Source organism: Aptenodytes forsteri, unplaced genomic scaffold (assembly GCF_000699145.1).
Source record: "Aptenodytes forsteri isolate BGI_AS27 unplaced genomic scaffold, ASM69914v1 Scaffold81, whole genome shotgun sequence".
In the NCBI taxonomy this organism is placed as follows: Eukaryota; Metazoa; Chordata; class Aves; order Sphenisciformes; family Spheniscidae; genus Aptenodytes; species Aptenodytes forsteri.
In genome coordinates, this window is record NW_008795259.1 from 2,488,583 (window position 1) to 2,503,687 (window position 15,105).

General features: G+C 37.1%; 1 protein-coding gene across 1 annotated transcript in view; it reads right to left on the reverse strand.

Annotated features, from left to right (window-relative positions):
• Positions 1-15,105, reverse strand: part of CDYL (chromodomain Y-like) — a 112,686-nt gene that overhangs the window by 49,151 nt on the left and 48,430 nt on the right. Inside the window, exon 2 of the mRNA XM_009279178.1 lies at positions 11,876-12,542. Coding sequence (XP_009277453.1) covers positions 11,876-12,542 — 667 coding nt within the window. The remainder of the gene's footprint in view (positions 1-11,875; positions 12,543-15,105) is intronic.

Here is a 15,105-nt window from a genome sequence, read left to right on the forward strand (position 1 = left end):
TGGTGTTGGGTTGACAGTTGGACTCGATGATCTTAGAGGTCTTTTCCAACCTTAATGTTTCTATGATTTCTATGATTCCAAGAGGAATAATGATTTTTGAAGATGACCGCTGTGCTAGAGTAAAATTTAATACTAGAATAGAAGGGACTTAAGAGCAAAATACTTTAACATACCAATGTAACAAGTCCATTTTCTTCCTCAAAGTGTCACAGCAAGCCGAAAAATAAAGATCAGTTAGGGAGACTGATTCTTCTGGCTTGCATTACTTTACCAGAAGACTTAGAGCTCAACCTTTAATGTTATCTAGTTACATCTGTATTTGGAAATGGAAATAAAAAGAAATCTTATTTCCAAAAATGCAAAGCATCAGCACTTCCCCATGAAGTCAATAAACACAATAGGTATCTAAATCATCAGTTGAAAAAAAAAAAGATTTAAAAAATCATACAATTGATTTGTCATGTGTCTTAAAGGCACTCATGCTTGAATAATTTTAACCATTGCTTTCAAAGCTCATTAAACATAACATGCTTGTTACTTTTTCCTTTTACTTTACGGCATCTAAAGGGTTGTTGAATCTAGCATTCCAGAAAGAGAAAGAAAACCTTTGAAATAAACGTTTCCTCTGATTCTTAAGAGCAGAAACATCAAGCAGAACTAAATCAAGTTCAGAAAACCCTCATTTCAGAGTACTTCTTCCAGAATAGGTCCTGGATCCTGACCCATAGTTTGGGCAGCCACTCCGTTTACTATTATCACTATCTTATACTACATGATCATTTGAGAAAACCCATTCTCTCACTGTATAGGTATTCTAAAATAAATTTTTTAATTAATTGTAAGATTATTTATTTATTTCACTTTTTTTTTTTTAATAATGGAAAACTTTCCACTTCCCACAAGGACATGAGATAAGCAATATGTCTAAATTTCTTTTTTCTCCCTCTCACATATTTAAAAAGTTTTTTTTGCTGCTCCATTGTTTGTGCTCAGAAAGGTCATTTCTAAAAACAACCCCCCCAACCTAACTGACTATACAGGATCCAAAAAAGCTGATGGAACAAAAAGACTGTCAACATGCAAAGCAAAGAAACAAAAAACCAAAATGTCTCACTAGCTTTCAATAATGGTAATCAAAGATGTAATTTGTGTTTTGTATAAACTTTTAAATATTTAAAACAGGTTTTCAAGCTAATTGCCTACACATGCACAGAAAGTAAAAATAGATTCTCTAAAATAAAGAATGCAAAATAATCTGTCATCCTTTGTATTCAGAAATTAAAACAGAAAATCACAAAACACACAGTAAATTGTTTGAAATACCCATTATTACCATATTAAGTTTTCCTACTTGTACTAATATAAGAAAAAATCCTTTCTTTAAATTCCTTGGTGAAAGGGTGTTGCCCTGCACTGCCACAAATATGTCTTCACACAATCACCAACTTTAAGAGACTGTCATCCTTTGTATTCAGAAATTAAAACAGAAAATCACAAAACACACAGTAAATTGTTTGAAATACCCATTATTACCATATTAAGTTTTCCTACTTGTACTAATATAAGAAAAAATCCTTTCTTTAAATTCCTTGGTGAAAGGGTGTTGCCCTGCACTGCCACAAATATGTCTTCACACAATCACCAACTTTAAGAGAAGCCCTAGCAGGATATTCTTCCCATATGCTGAAAATTATTTTTAAATTACCTATGTCAATAAAATGTTATGCCTGGTAAAATAAGAATTAGCTTTGCATTTACGGTTGGTTTCAACTCATTCCTGCATTTCTCAAAAGTGCCCACTGAATTTGAAATCTGTCCAGAAAACCAAGGGATGAGGGGAGAATACAATGTAACAAATCTGTTTACACTGGAGGGGTTTTGGGATGTTGGGACTATCCCAACACAAAAAAGGATGAATGAAAAATCAGTATTCTTTACTTAAAGCATCTAAATTTAGTGGTATTTTTTTTCCACAATGATTGTTTTATACAGTTCTCTAAGCGTTTTTTAAAGGATGTCATATACGGATCTAGAGTAGAGAAAGGAGCTTCACAGTAAGGACCTCAGTAGGAACCAGACCAGAGCTCCACCATCTTAACTGCTTTTCCAATGCCTATCCTAATATCCTAACAGGACAATGATTAGAATCTCTGAATGTCTGCACAGTATAAAAGTAATTTCATAAATAATAGTTCAGTGAATTATTCCATAAATAATAATGGCTAACAATGCAGAAAGAGGTATAAAAATCCCTGAATTACAATTTTCAGGTATGTCACAAAAAGTTTCCTTACTTCTAAAGCAAGAGAACTTACATTCTTTGTAAAACTATACCATTCCTATAAATACAGTTTATTCCCATTATCCTTATAAACGCCTACAATTTTTTTAAATGGTCATTATCTCTTTATCTCTTGGACTCAAATATGTTTTAACAAACCTAAATGGAAGGACTAAATGGAAGCTATATCAAAAGCTATTATCTTTCTGTTTCGAATTTGACACCCTTTGATTTCTTTAGATGTCCCCTTGTCTTATTCATTCAATTCCAGAATAGAGATTTCCAACTACATCAGTCATTATTTCGTGTCTATAATTTGTTTCTTCTCTAAAATAATCATGTGCAATCTTTTCACTATTCCCTTCAGATACATATTTTTTTTTAATTATTATTTTACATCCTCTTTGTTCCTGTTGTACCAGCTTTCATCAATAGCTTGGCCTAGATTCTCCAACTGTGTATACATTGGAAGTCCTCTTGGACACATCTCACAAGGAGCTAGTCTGAGAAGGCAGCCAGCCAGTTTCTCCACTCCCTCTTATTCTAGCACATCTTAAAAATGATATATCAATCAAACTTGAAATCAGAAGGACAGCAGTGCTAATGCATGGAAGACACTATGCCAGCCAACAGATATTATCTACAGATTGATTATACACCAAGCTTGATTGAAGAGTAATGACAAATGTGTGTGACAAACAGAGAAACCTTGAGAGCTTCTTTACTCTGATATTAGGCCGAGTCTTCTTGGAGTTGCCCTCAGCAGTGTTTAGGTATTCCTATCTGCATCCCAGGCTAAAAACTCTGTTTAGGAGCCAGCAAGGAAAATTATCCGTTCAAGTTTTCTTCCTGCTGTTCATCACTTTGCTTAGTCTCCTGCTTTAGGTATGTCCCTCTGAAGTTTCTATTTTCGTATATCTTAAGGAATACATAACTAAGTGTTTCACTGCAAGTTTTGTACCTCTTCTGCTCACTGCAATTTTTTTTTTAAAGATCACTAATAAACATAAATAAGCACAGATCCCATTACAGAATCTTATGATATCCTACTGTTAACCTTCTGACACAACTAAAACGAACCATTAAGCCTACTCTGTTTTCCATCCTCCCAGCCAGTTTCTTAGCAGCCTTTTGAAGCACAGCTACTTACTTTAGTTGCTTCTTTCAAGGAATATTTTCAAAGAAAATAAACGACAATCTGTACTTCTTTATCCGCTGTTTCACTGAGATGTTCAAAGAAGTCTTAATACAATAGTAAGATGCTCTCTCTCTCCTCCTCTTCTTCCATGTTAAATCTTAGAACTTCCCAGTTTTCAGATGTGTTCAAACATAGAATATTCTAGTTCAAAGCACTAGTGTGTATGATTTGCCTTTGTTTATTAAAGGCATCTAAAAATTAATAAACTTTAAAGCATTTTAAATTAAAAATACTTAATGAAAATCAAAAGCTTTTTTATGCATTTTAAGATTGCAAAATTAAGAAAACAATTACTATAGCAGAATTAACTGTTTGGTAATTTGTGGCCTAATGCATTTTAGTGTGTGCTCTTAAATATGTTTACAATATAAATGCTATGTACAGCAGTTAATTTAGATATTTTTGTTTGATTTGAAAAATTGCATACAGTATCACAAATGTACAACTTTTGTATTTATTTTCTTTTAAGTGAAAGAATAGTACCTTGCTGTATTATTATCGATAACTCACAGCAGCAGTTTTGGACCATGATTATGCCAGCTTGAGTACTGCAACTTCTCTGGCTGGGTAGGAAGTACAGCTATCCCAGAGCAATATAGGATCTGGCTATTTCATTAGCTCTCATTATAATAAAAGATATTTTTGTGATCACCTGTAAAATGCAAAGCTGTTCCCAGCTGTTATCCAAGCAGCTAGCTTTAAAAAAAATTTTTTTTTAATATCTCAGTTTTGCATCTCCTTGAATCTAACAATCTTCTCTTTTTCACAAGCATTGATGGAAAAAAAACTGTAATAGTTTATTTACTTATTCTTTCTACGATATTTTATCCCACCTGTAACTGTCTCCCTATGAGGATGTTTTCTTGACGGAAGATTTAACTGTACTCTCATCATCTCCCTTTTTTATTTTAAGTAGAAAATGTGATCTAGGCAAATCTTCCCTGAACCATATTATGATTGTTTTGGTCCGTTTTTTATGGATTTTTGTATCAACCTATTAAGATTAATCTTCTTTTCAAGAGAACACGGATTCATGACAGTTTCCTTAGCAAACATGCATTCCATCCACTTGACAGCCTTAACAGAGATGGGAGATGTAACTTTTTTAAAAATTGAAACAGCAAGAGACGAAAGAAGTTGCCGGTTACTCTGCCAGGCACAACTGCAAAAGGCACCGCATGGGGATTTCTGATTGCACTCCACATTTCTGTTGTATTATCAAAAGCTGTTCTGAAGTTCTACAATGTTGACAATGGTGGAAGAAAAAAAAAAAAATCTAGCTCAACGCTTTTGTTCTATCATTCAGATCTTCACCACATTTGCTCTGCACAGACGTATGCAAAGGACGTTGAAAGTCAGCCCTGTAAACAAAGCCTTTGCTTCATTGTGCTTCATCTTTCCTACGTTTTGACACAGCAGGTATGACAAATGTGTCCTCAGAAATTAATTTTGTCTCATATTGGTACAAGTACTGTCGGAGGACGTAACGGCTGAGTAGTCAAGAGAGGTTTAGACTCCAGATCTTCAGTCCGTGTAAACTGATGCAACGTCAGAAGAACTGCACAGCTAAAGGCTTTATGTTTACCAGTGGGCCTGCAGGTGTAATACAAATTTCAGTGAAAATAACAGGAGTTTTTCTATCAACTTAGGTTGAGGATTTTATGTCCAAACTGACTATTTCTTGAGAACTTCCCCCCCCCCCCCTTTTTTTTTTTTAATACATTATATCCACAGTTCCCATTAAAGGTTTTTCAGGGACAGAATTAAAACACGGAAAAAGCGTGTCTCTGTCTCCCTCCTCAGGGACATATCCTCTCCCTCACTGTCACTTCCAGAAGGCTGATAAAAATAAGCCTGTCCTTAAAGGAGCAGTTGTTTACACCATATTATAACCTGGGGTTGGGGAAGTGGGGAAAAGGAATGGGACCACTCTTTTCAAAGTAGCTACCTTTTACACCAGCTTAGCTGTATCAAAAGTCTACACCAACGTAGCATCCAACTGAGACTTCTCTGTTCTAAGCGGTGGAGGATAGCAGAAGGCAGAAAAAGCAAGAAACCAGTCACTTATGCCTTACGTTCTCAGGAAAACAGCCTTAAAACTCAAGCAAACCCCACACTTAAATCCTGATTTATTATTATGGTAATCTATTGACATATACCAATATGGCCCTGAAGACGAGAGATTTTCACAAGAAGTTCTCAATCCTGGAGCACCACGTAAAGTAACAATTATCTGTACCAGAAACTGCACAAGCAATGGGAGACAAAAACCAGAACAATATGGGATAATGGATCAATTTTCCACATAATACAGACCATCCAGTCTACCATATTACTTAACACTTTTGCATTCATATTAAGCCAGAAAATATAGATAAACAAGAAATTGGCAATGATTCAGAATATTATTTTAGTTGAGAATAAAGAAGCTGAAGAACTTGAAAATTATTTAACAGTAATACAGATGGAAAATTTGAAGGTAGGTTAAAATGTTGTAATACAGTACATATGGGAAATAATAATGTAAACTCTTAAAGAATAGAATCTAAATGAAATGCAACTTCCAAAGGAAAAAAAAAACAAAACCCAAAACCAAAGGTGTCTTTAAGGTTGATTAAATGAAAACTGGTTTACCCTTTACTCTTAGTGATTTGCTAAATGCATACACAATAGAAAAGATACAAAATTACACACTGCTGCATTTGACAAAGAAGTTTAACCAGTAATTTCAGAAGTTAGGCAGGCTTTACAAAGGACTTTAACCCATTTCATAGGCTTTTGTTTGCACTAATAAAATACTTGGTTGCTTTCCAGATCACTCAGCAGAGATCAAGCCACCATCCAAGAGCAATGTACAAACACTGAAAAAGGAAGTTCCTGTCTTAGGGCTTTTTTTGGAATCACATTTTACTACTTAACCAAAACAAAAACAAACAAAAGGAGGGCTCAAAGCTGCTTCTGTCCTTCCAGGATGCTAAAAAGAAATCTGACAAACTAACACATCACCCCAACTTTCCTTCAGTTGTACTGTCCACTCTAATTCACACAGCAATGAGCTTCTGCAACTCTCCTCTCACTTTTGCTTTTTGAGATGGTTATATGCATAGCTTGCGGTCCACCTGGACAACTAATGTGGTTCACACCCAACACACCTTTGTCAACCGCTATGCTCTTCCCAAGGGACTCTTGAGGGGGGCCTAATGAGTTGCACTGGTGCCAGTGGACTGTTCCTCACGTAATGTCCAACACTCAGGCACATATAGGGAGAGGAAAGAAAGTAACCGGGAGAATTTGGGACGGAACTGGGTGAGCTCGCCTCACCCTAAGGAACAGGGAGCAGCTGAACTCCTTTCAGCTCGGCTTGGTATTGTATTGAGAACGTACGTTTCTCCCTGGTCCCAGTTGCCTCCATAAGTACTTCTATGCTTGCTTGGTTCCTGTTGAGACTAAAGCTATCAGACACTTAACCAAACAACAGACACTATTTTCCTTGGGTGTTAGAGTGGATTTTTGGTTTTCCGAATCTGTGGTTTTTAATCCCATAAGCTGCTTTGGGTAAGGGAGAGAACAGGTAACAAACAGAACTTAAGTTCAATCATTTTTTTTCCTGATGCCCGGCTTTTCTTTTGGTGCTAATACCATTGTTTTGAGATAAAAACAGCACCATTATCCAACTGAAAAATCAGCAGACACCCTTGTTCCTTATAGGGTGATATACTGCAATCATCTTTGCATTGTCAGACAGCCTACTGCTCCTGCAAGTTATTCATCTGAACTAATATGTGCAAGGAGGGAGATGCTAATGCCACTGTGCACACTGGTGGTGCTTGTCTGTCTAACAAGTGATGTAATTCATTGCGTTTCTTGTATTTCTTCTCTTCCCGTACGCCAGCCACCAGCCTGCCTTATTCTAATTATAACAACATATGCAGCTAGATGTGTTTTTCTTGCTCATTTTATACTGTGAGCTTTGCATGCCTTTCTACCCAAAATCTCCCTTCTTGTGGCATTTATCCTCAATTACATCCACATGTTGGACATTGTTAGCTGAATAAAAACTGTAGCAACTATAGGGTGACCCAGAAAAAAAAATACAGCAAGGCAACTAGAATTTGCCAAGCAATGGTATTCACCTGGTTTATGGTCAAGTTTTGCAGAAGGTGAACAATCAATCCAGTCTTTTAGTCCTTTCTAAAATTGCAAGCCAACTCTCTAGCCTTGTGTGACTGACAGATTAGATTCCCTTTACAGTTTCACTTCTTGTGTACTCTATAAACAGAACTTCCCTGGATACCATGAGTGTACCATGCCTAAAACATTTGCAATAAAATTTCAAAGTTATTTTTTTATACAATTTTGATGAAGGAAGCTTTCAAAAACTTTTAAGGTATCACAACCTATTGTTAGACATCAGGCCACTTTTTGTCTTGCCTAGTTTTGAGTAATATGCATTGCTTGTAGGTGCCATTAACATCCTTTCCACAACATTTCAGTTCTTTGGTGGTGTTTTTCTGTTTCATTCATCCATTTAAGGATCGCTTCTGTTAACTTTTAGTGACAGCTGATGATCATCACGTATTTCGAAAAACCAGAACCACAGCAACTTTCATTCAGTGACCCATTCCCACTTCTTCCATGTATCACCCTTCTTAGACTTGTATGTAGTATATTACTCCATTGACACTGTTTTCAAGGCCAAGCCTTTAAAATATGAACATTCAACACAATGGCTTTCTTTGTTAAAAAATATACTTTGGACAGCAGCTAGATTTTAGTGTGCTGAAACCACCGACTCCCAGAGCAAACATTACTGTTATTTTATTCCCCTGGTACCCCTGCATATTTGTATAAATATTTGCTGGTTGCCTTTTCTGAGACTGTAGGAACTTTGGAGCAAGAACTGCATCATGGCAGTTTGTGTCATGGAAAGCACGACTAGGTGCTACAATAATAGTAATATTTCCTAGTAATTGCAGTCATGGGATTTTCCTATGCATACCAGTTTTTTTTCCTGGTGTGTACTCTTATTATAAAAAAGAAATTTAGAAAAAAAAAGTCAAGGCTGGGGAGAACAAACAAAGTACAGACTAAATGCTGAAGAGTTTCGCCATCGTGAACTAGGACTAAAGAACCAACACGAGTCACACAATTCAAAAGCAGTCATAGCAATAATCTCAAAATTAGGATTCCTATGCATACCAGTTTTTTTTCCTGGTGTGTACTCTTATTATAAAAAAGAAATTTAGAAAAAAAAAGTCAAGGCTGGGGAGAACAAACAAAGTACAGACTAAATGCTGAAGAGTTTCGCCATCGTGAACTAGGACTAAAGAACCAACACGAGTCACACAATTCAAAAGCAGTCATAGCAATAATCTCAAAATTAGGAACACTGTTTTCATATTAAAATTTTAAATGATTTTTCCAATATTACTTAACAAAAAAAATCAAATTCTAAATAGGCTTTAATCAAAAAAGTTGTCCAAAAATTTGTTGAAGTGTAATATATATTTTTATAGAATCTTTCAAAATTATACTTTCCAATTAGTCATTTCTGTTTTGACTAACTGGGTTTTTCCAACAAAAATGTTTTGATAAAAAATTCCTTAACCAGCTCAAGTAAAAAGTTATTTTTCAAAACATGCTTTTGTCTTCCTGACAGCATCCTCCATGTGGAAATAGGAACTCTTAAAATTAACAGAAGGTGTATGCAGAGGAGGTGGGAAGTTTGGAAAGAGTGCTCCAAATGCCAGATCTATCATCTGTATTATTAATATGTCAGATCTGGTGCGTATGAAGAGCCAGCGATGAGGGTACGAATTTGACGGTGTTTCTGTACAATGAATACCTCTCATGATGTATGATTCCTGAGGTGGTGTTGAAAATGTGATGAGGTGTCCGTTTAAGACAGAAGGAATGTCCTGAGTAAGGAGCGAAACAAGATCCAGGACCGTGACAACCCCATGCAGGGGAGGGAGGGAAGCAAGCATCGATTTACTACATTTTAATGAATAGCAGTGTGAAGTTAAAAATAAAAACAGCAAGGAGAAGAGCACAGCTTTAATGAAGAGACGGAGAATGTGTCAGCTCAGGAAGCTCCAAGGCCAGGCTAGCTCTAGGAGACAGGGCTGCCTCTCTTGGCTTCTCTCTAAATAAAGGTCTGCTCTGGCCATGCAGAACAGATGAATTGGAGCCTGGGCTCCCGTGAGAAAGATTTCTGTCCAAGAAATCCTAAGAAGCTAGGAAAAGAGACTGATGTCAGATATAAACACAAAGTATTTTTCTTCTGCAGCTTTGTTTCCAAGTTTTATAATCAGAGAATTACTGCATGATTTGGATGTTACCCCCAAAAATGTTGTAGATCAGCGTAACTGCCTGCAAAGCCATAATAAATTTGGGTATTTAGCATCCATTTCCCAGCAGACTGCACAGCTCAGCTTGGGGATTGGCAGCGGTGTATCAGGACAGAGAAGGAAAGCCTCAGTTAATGTACTTGAACTAATATCCCTCCAGCAGCAGACAGAAGGCGGAAACATATTGTGTAGTTTTGGGCAACCACATATTGTGACTATCTCCTTGGCTCTCCTTTTTTTGATCTGCACCTTAAGATCTTGTGAAAACCTACGTGTGAGAAAAAGTCTCACATTGCCATCCTCCCTAGGGTCAGTCGGTAGCTTTCAATGTTCGTTGCTCAGACAAATGCCTAAGAAGAGCTGAAGGAGGCAGCTGAGGTAATTGTAACATCTCGGTGAAACAGATAAATGCACCTCAGCTAATATTTTATGTGTCACTACCATTCCTACGCAGGTCTTTCCACTTCCACTTGATGCCCTGTGACTGGGCCCTCGCTGTACCACTATTACCAGAGTGAAAGGTTGGTGGGAGCATTTGTGGCTGCTGATCTACCCAAGAGAGGCCTTTGTGTCCTAATTATTTTTCTGAATGCCATGAGGCAAAAAACAGGACGCCGAAGGCAGCACTTATCAATCACTTCACTAGGAACATGACCATACTCCAAAACACATATTAATTATCACAAAACCATCACATGCGCAAACACACTCCTCTACCTCACCTACTCAGAAAACTCACACTGGCATCTCTTGCATTTCCCCCTCCAGCTTTGTTTACATCCTCTGAGATTTACATTCCTTCATTAGCCCATGCAAAGGAAGAGATATTCCTGGCAGCTGTGTGTGTATTACCATGGTTACCTAGTTCATCTGCAGCAAAATGGGTTGGTCCATGACCTGACACCACAGCTCCAGGAGCGTGTTCCTCCCTTGTCCACTGCTTTGCAACCTCTCCCGCTGCAGCTGTTTTGTCAGAAAATCTGAATGTAAGCAACAGTGGGGCATCCAACAAACTCTCCCAAAGTCTTCAACACATTTTTTTTCCTATATCGTTTGTCTCTAAGTGTGGTTTTTGGCAGGCCCAGTCCTTGGTTTTCAAGCAATTTTTCCAGCAAGCCATCATCAATAGCATACCTACAGTTTTTACCCACTGCATTTTATTTGAGGGTGCGGTATTACACTTTAAAATTTAGCCTCAAAAGCATGCTTATGAGAACACCTGTGACTACACAACAACCTGGGCCTGTCAGGGAAGAATAAACGTTTGGGGCACACGAATGAGGACCGTGAAGTCTTAAATGAGGGTCTCAGCTGGGTGGGAGGAACAAACAGCTTCCTCCCACGAAAGCAGTTTGGGCTTCATTGGTGTCACAAATTTTGCAGTACAAGTTGAAGAAACTGTAATCTCATGAGATATTAGCAAACCAGGCATCAAACCTAAATAAGCTCTCAATATCAAATGAGGTATAAACAACAAAATATTGATAAAATATAACGAAGACAGAATTCAATCCAGGCAGAAGGCATATGTATCTCCACAACTGGCTCAAACTTTCACTGAAACAAAACTTATCAACTTTGTTTTTTAAGCAACATCATTCTCATAGGTTTTTTTCTAGGCAATATTTATAACAAAACAGATATGTATACTGTTAGGAAGAATCCTTGTTCACATCATTCATCTATTCCCATAATTTATGTTTCTAATATTGATAACAAATTTGACCTATTTAAAGAAACTTAAAGCAATGATGTAATCTCTGGAAGTGGTACACGGAATATGCGTACCACACAATGTCAAGGCAAACACAGATGTATCTTATGGTGATTCTGAAAACACAAATACCAATGAATCTCTGCGAGGAAAGCAAAAGCTGGCAAAATTCGAAATGGCTTTGTAGTCATATAGTTATGTAAAATAAAGTTGTGAAGTTCTCCAGACTTGATTTAACATGGCTGAAACAGAGTGGGTAATTTGTTTGCATCTGAACGGTAAAAAAGATCAGTCGAATGAAAAATGTACACAAAAATGACTTGTACACATACCTTTTCCGTTTATTGTTAATGCTGATGCAATTGTGGCTGTTACTGGCACTGGCAATTGTGGCACTAATGGATGTATCCTTGGTCGGCTCCCCATCCTAGCACGCTCTGCACCAGGTCCTAATAAAGCTCCCACCGGTTTTTCTGCTGCTACTTCTGGTGCTACAGAGTCTTCTTGATCCTGCTCTATATGGTCCATTTTATCCGGGCTTTCATTCTGGAAGCCATCAACTGTTGTCCGACTCTTAATTGGACTTTTGGGCACTAGGATTTTAATACCTGATTTTGCAAGGTCCATATTTTTCCTTCCAGAAAGAGATGGTGAATTGTTTTTCCGGAACTTCTGGGTGGCAGAAAAGAGTTGATTATTTTTTGACTCATGATCTTTACCCATAACTAAAGATTTAGTGGATGTCTTTGAAAAAGAGCTATTGGTAGATCTAGAAATTTGTTTTCTGGCATTATTTGGAGAGGTCCTGTTTGTCCTGGTTAATGTGCTTTCTTTCTGCTTTTCATTGTGGCGTCTGTTAAATTCATGTATATATTCCTCACAATTAACAAGGTGCTGTTCTGGCTCCCAAGTATCATCTTCGCTGTCGTATCCTTTCCATCGCACCAAATACTCTGTTTTTCCCTTCTTGTTTTTCCTCTTGTCAACAATTCTCTCTACCTGTTAAAAAGGAAAATTAAACATTAGACATGGGCAGATATACAACTCAAGTGAGCAATTTGCATGCAAATAATTTGTTAAGCGTAGATAGATTTAAAAATACTCTTGTAGTTCTGTAATTCTGTATTGTAGCTCTATAGCTTACAGTCTTTCACTGCTGACTGGAAATTCCTCTCTTTAAACTTCAGATAGTACCTTCCATCTCATAAAAGACGTTCTAAAATACGAAAATTGTTCTTCAGTAAGTATTTTGCATGCACAAGAATCTGAATATGACATATTACAGTTGACAATCAGCACTGGCCCCGGCAAAGTTTTGACACCAACTTCAATGTGGATAGGTTTTCCCTCTCTGAATATAGAGATCATGTTTAAATATGCTATATAAACACAGTGTGTTTACCTTACAAAACTTATCAATTTGATATTGTTTGAATAATTTGCTTGCTTAGCATAAGGCATATGTGAGAATCTCTTACTTACAGTGAGCTATCCTTTAGTTACCAGGGACAATACGGTACAGCTCAGAAATTGGGGCAAACACAGAAGATTTTTTTTAGAGGCTGTTCTTCTTGTGAAAACAGAGAACTTGTTTTGGCCAGAGTCTTTGATACACATACTTGAACAAATTACCATGCCTCACTTATCTGCAAATAGAGATGATATTTATGTCACAAGTATTAAGCATGCACATGCCACAACTGCACGTGGGACCCACAGGCTAGAGGAATTCAGGCACCGGGGTAAAGCAGACAGGGCAGACAGCAGCAGCTGCAGGGACAGAGGCTCATGCCTTGTACCAAAACTCATGCCAGTCATGCTAGTCCTGCAGAAAGGGAATTCTTTCACAGAAAAAGAGACTTAAGTGCAAGGCTAGTCTCGGGATTTCCCCTTTTTATTTCATTTTTCCTACCCAGGCTGCTCCTTCTGGTAAATCCTCCAGCCCACTTCATTTCAGTTATGGAACCAATACAGCTTTCTTCCCCATCTTATCTTCCTCTTGGTTATTTAAAAAAAAAAGGGGGGGGGGGGGGCAGGAATGGGATGGGACTACCACTTACTAATTACTAGCCCTAGTGCTTAGCCCCTCATGAACAACAACCACGCATATAAGCTAAGATCACACATACCTAGGAGAATTTCTGAAGACCAGTAACATTTACTGGCGTGGCTTTTAACCGAATGGAACATGTACAGAACAATTTGGAAGGACGGAAGGAAAATACAGGTATGTATGTCATTACCAAGTCATATGACTGTTGACAACAGATTCTCTTACGAGTGCACCTCAGTTTTATATGTGGCATGTTATCATAATGTACTGCCTGGTTTGCAACAGTGAGGTTAAATGATTACTATTATTATAATCTCAGCAGCAATATAACTAGACATCCTAGAACTTCATGTGGTACACTGCAGGTGGTGTACTATGCTGTCCTGTCATTAGGATGTTGCATAGCTCCGTTTGCATAGGTCTTAAAAAAACCAAAAAACCCCCAAAACAACACCACACAAATGAAAACCAAACGCAAACTGTCAGTTGTTACCCAGTTGCACAATTCAATACATTTTATAGAGAGTAACGCAATATAAATTGTCCACATATTATTTAAAATGTTAAAATACATTAAAACTATTTTTATTGTGGTTATTTCACTTTTTAGTAAAGTTACTGGACTTAAAAAAACATACAGCTAGAAAAATGAAACTATTATTTTTCCACGAGACTACATTTAAGAACATCTTAACAAAAATGCTATCCCAAATAAGAAAGTCATTATGGAGAAATATGCTTTCGAATTTTTTTTAGTAGAGACTGAGTAAAAAGTCCTTCAGGTATTAAGCCAGAAATGTTAAATTAAAAAATAAAAACCAACTCATGAAGCAAACTTGATACATTGTCAAAAAAGCAGTTACTGCAATAGTCTTGCTTATCCTCTCTCCCTCTCTCAACCTTCTAAAATAGATTTAAAAAATATGATTCTCAGAGAAAGATCTCTACTACTAGGAAGGTACTTTTATTTTCTAGCAGGAAATCTTCGTAAGAAACAGCATCGATTACTGGGCACAAAGTTCTACTAATGTCTTTAAATACTGAAAGGCAACGTCTTTAAATACTGAAAGGCCACCCATTAAGGACACCTCCTTTTCAAGTAGGAAGCCATCCCTCTCATCCAAAAAAACAGATACCTTGCACAGATAACAGATGAACTCTAGAACAGGAGACGCAAAAATCCATTCCTAACCCAATGATTTATAGAGCAAACAGAAATGCATAAAGAAAACGGTTATATTTAGCCGTATTGTCCAAGCCTGCAACAAAACCTACTTTGACATTGTTCTTTTTGATTAAAAGGAGATTTTCCCCCTAACATCTTATTTCTATTTTATTTACAACACAAAAATTATAGCAATTAACCTGTGATACACAATTTGTCATGTGGCTTCAGAGCTTTAGTGAGGGACTTTTTGGATTGCCTCAGCTTGATTAGTCTAACTCCCCTAGGACCACTTGAAAAACTGCTCAGGAATATTCTGCCTCAATACTTTTGCTGATGGTAAC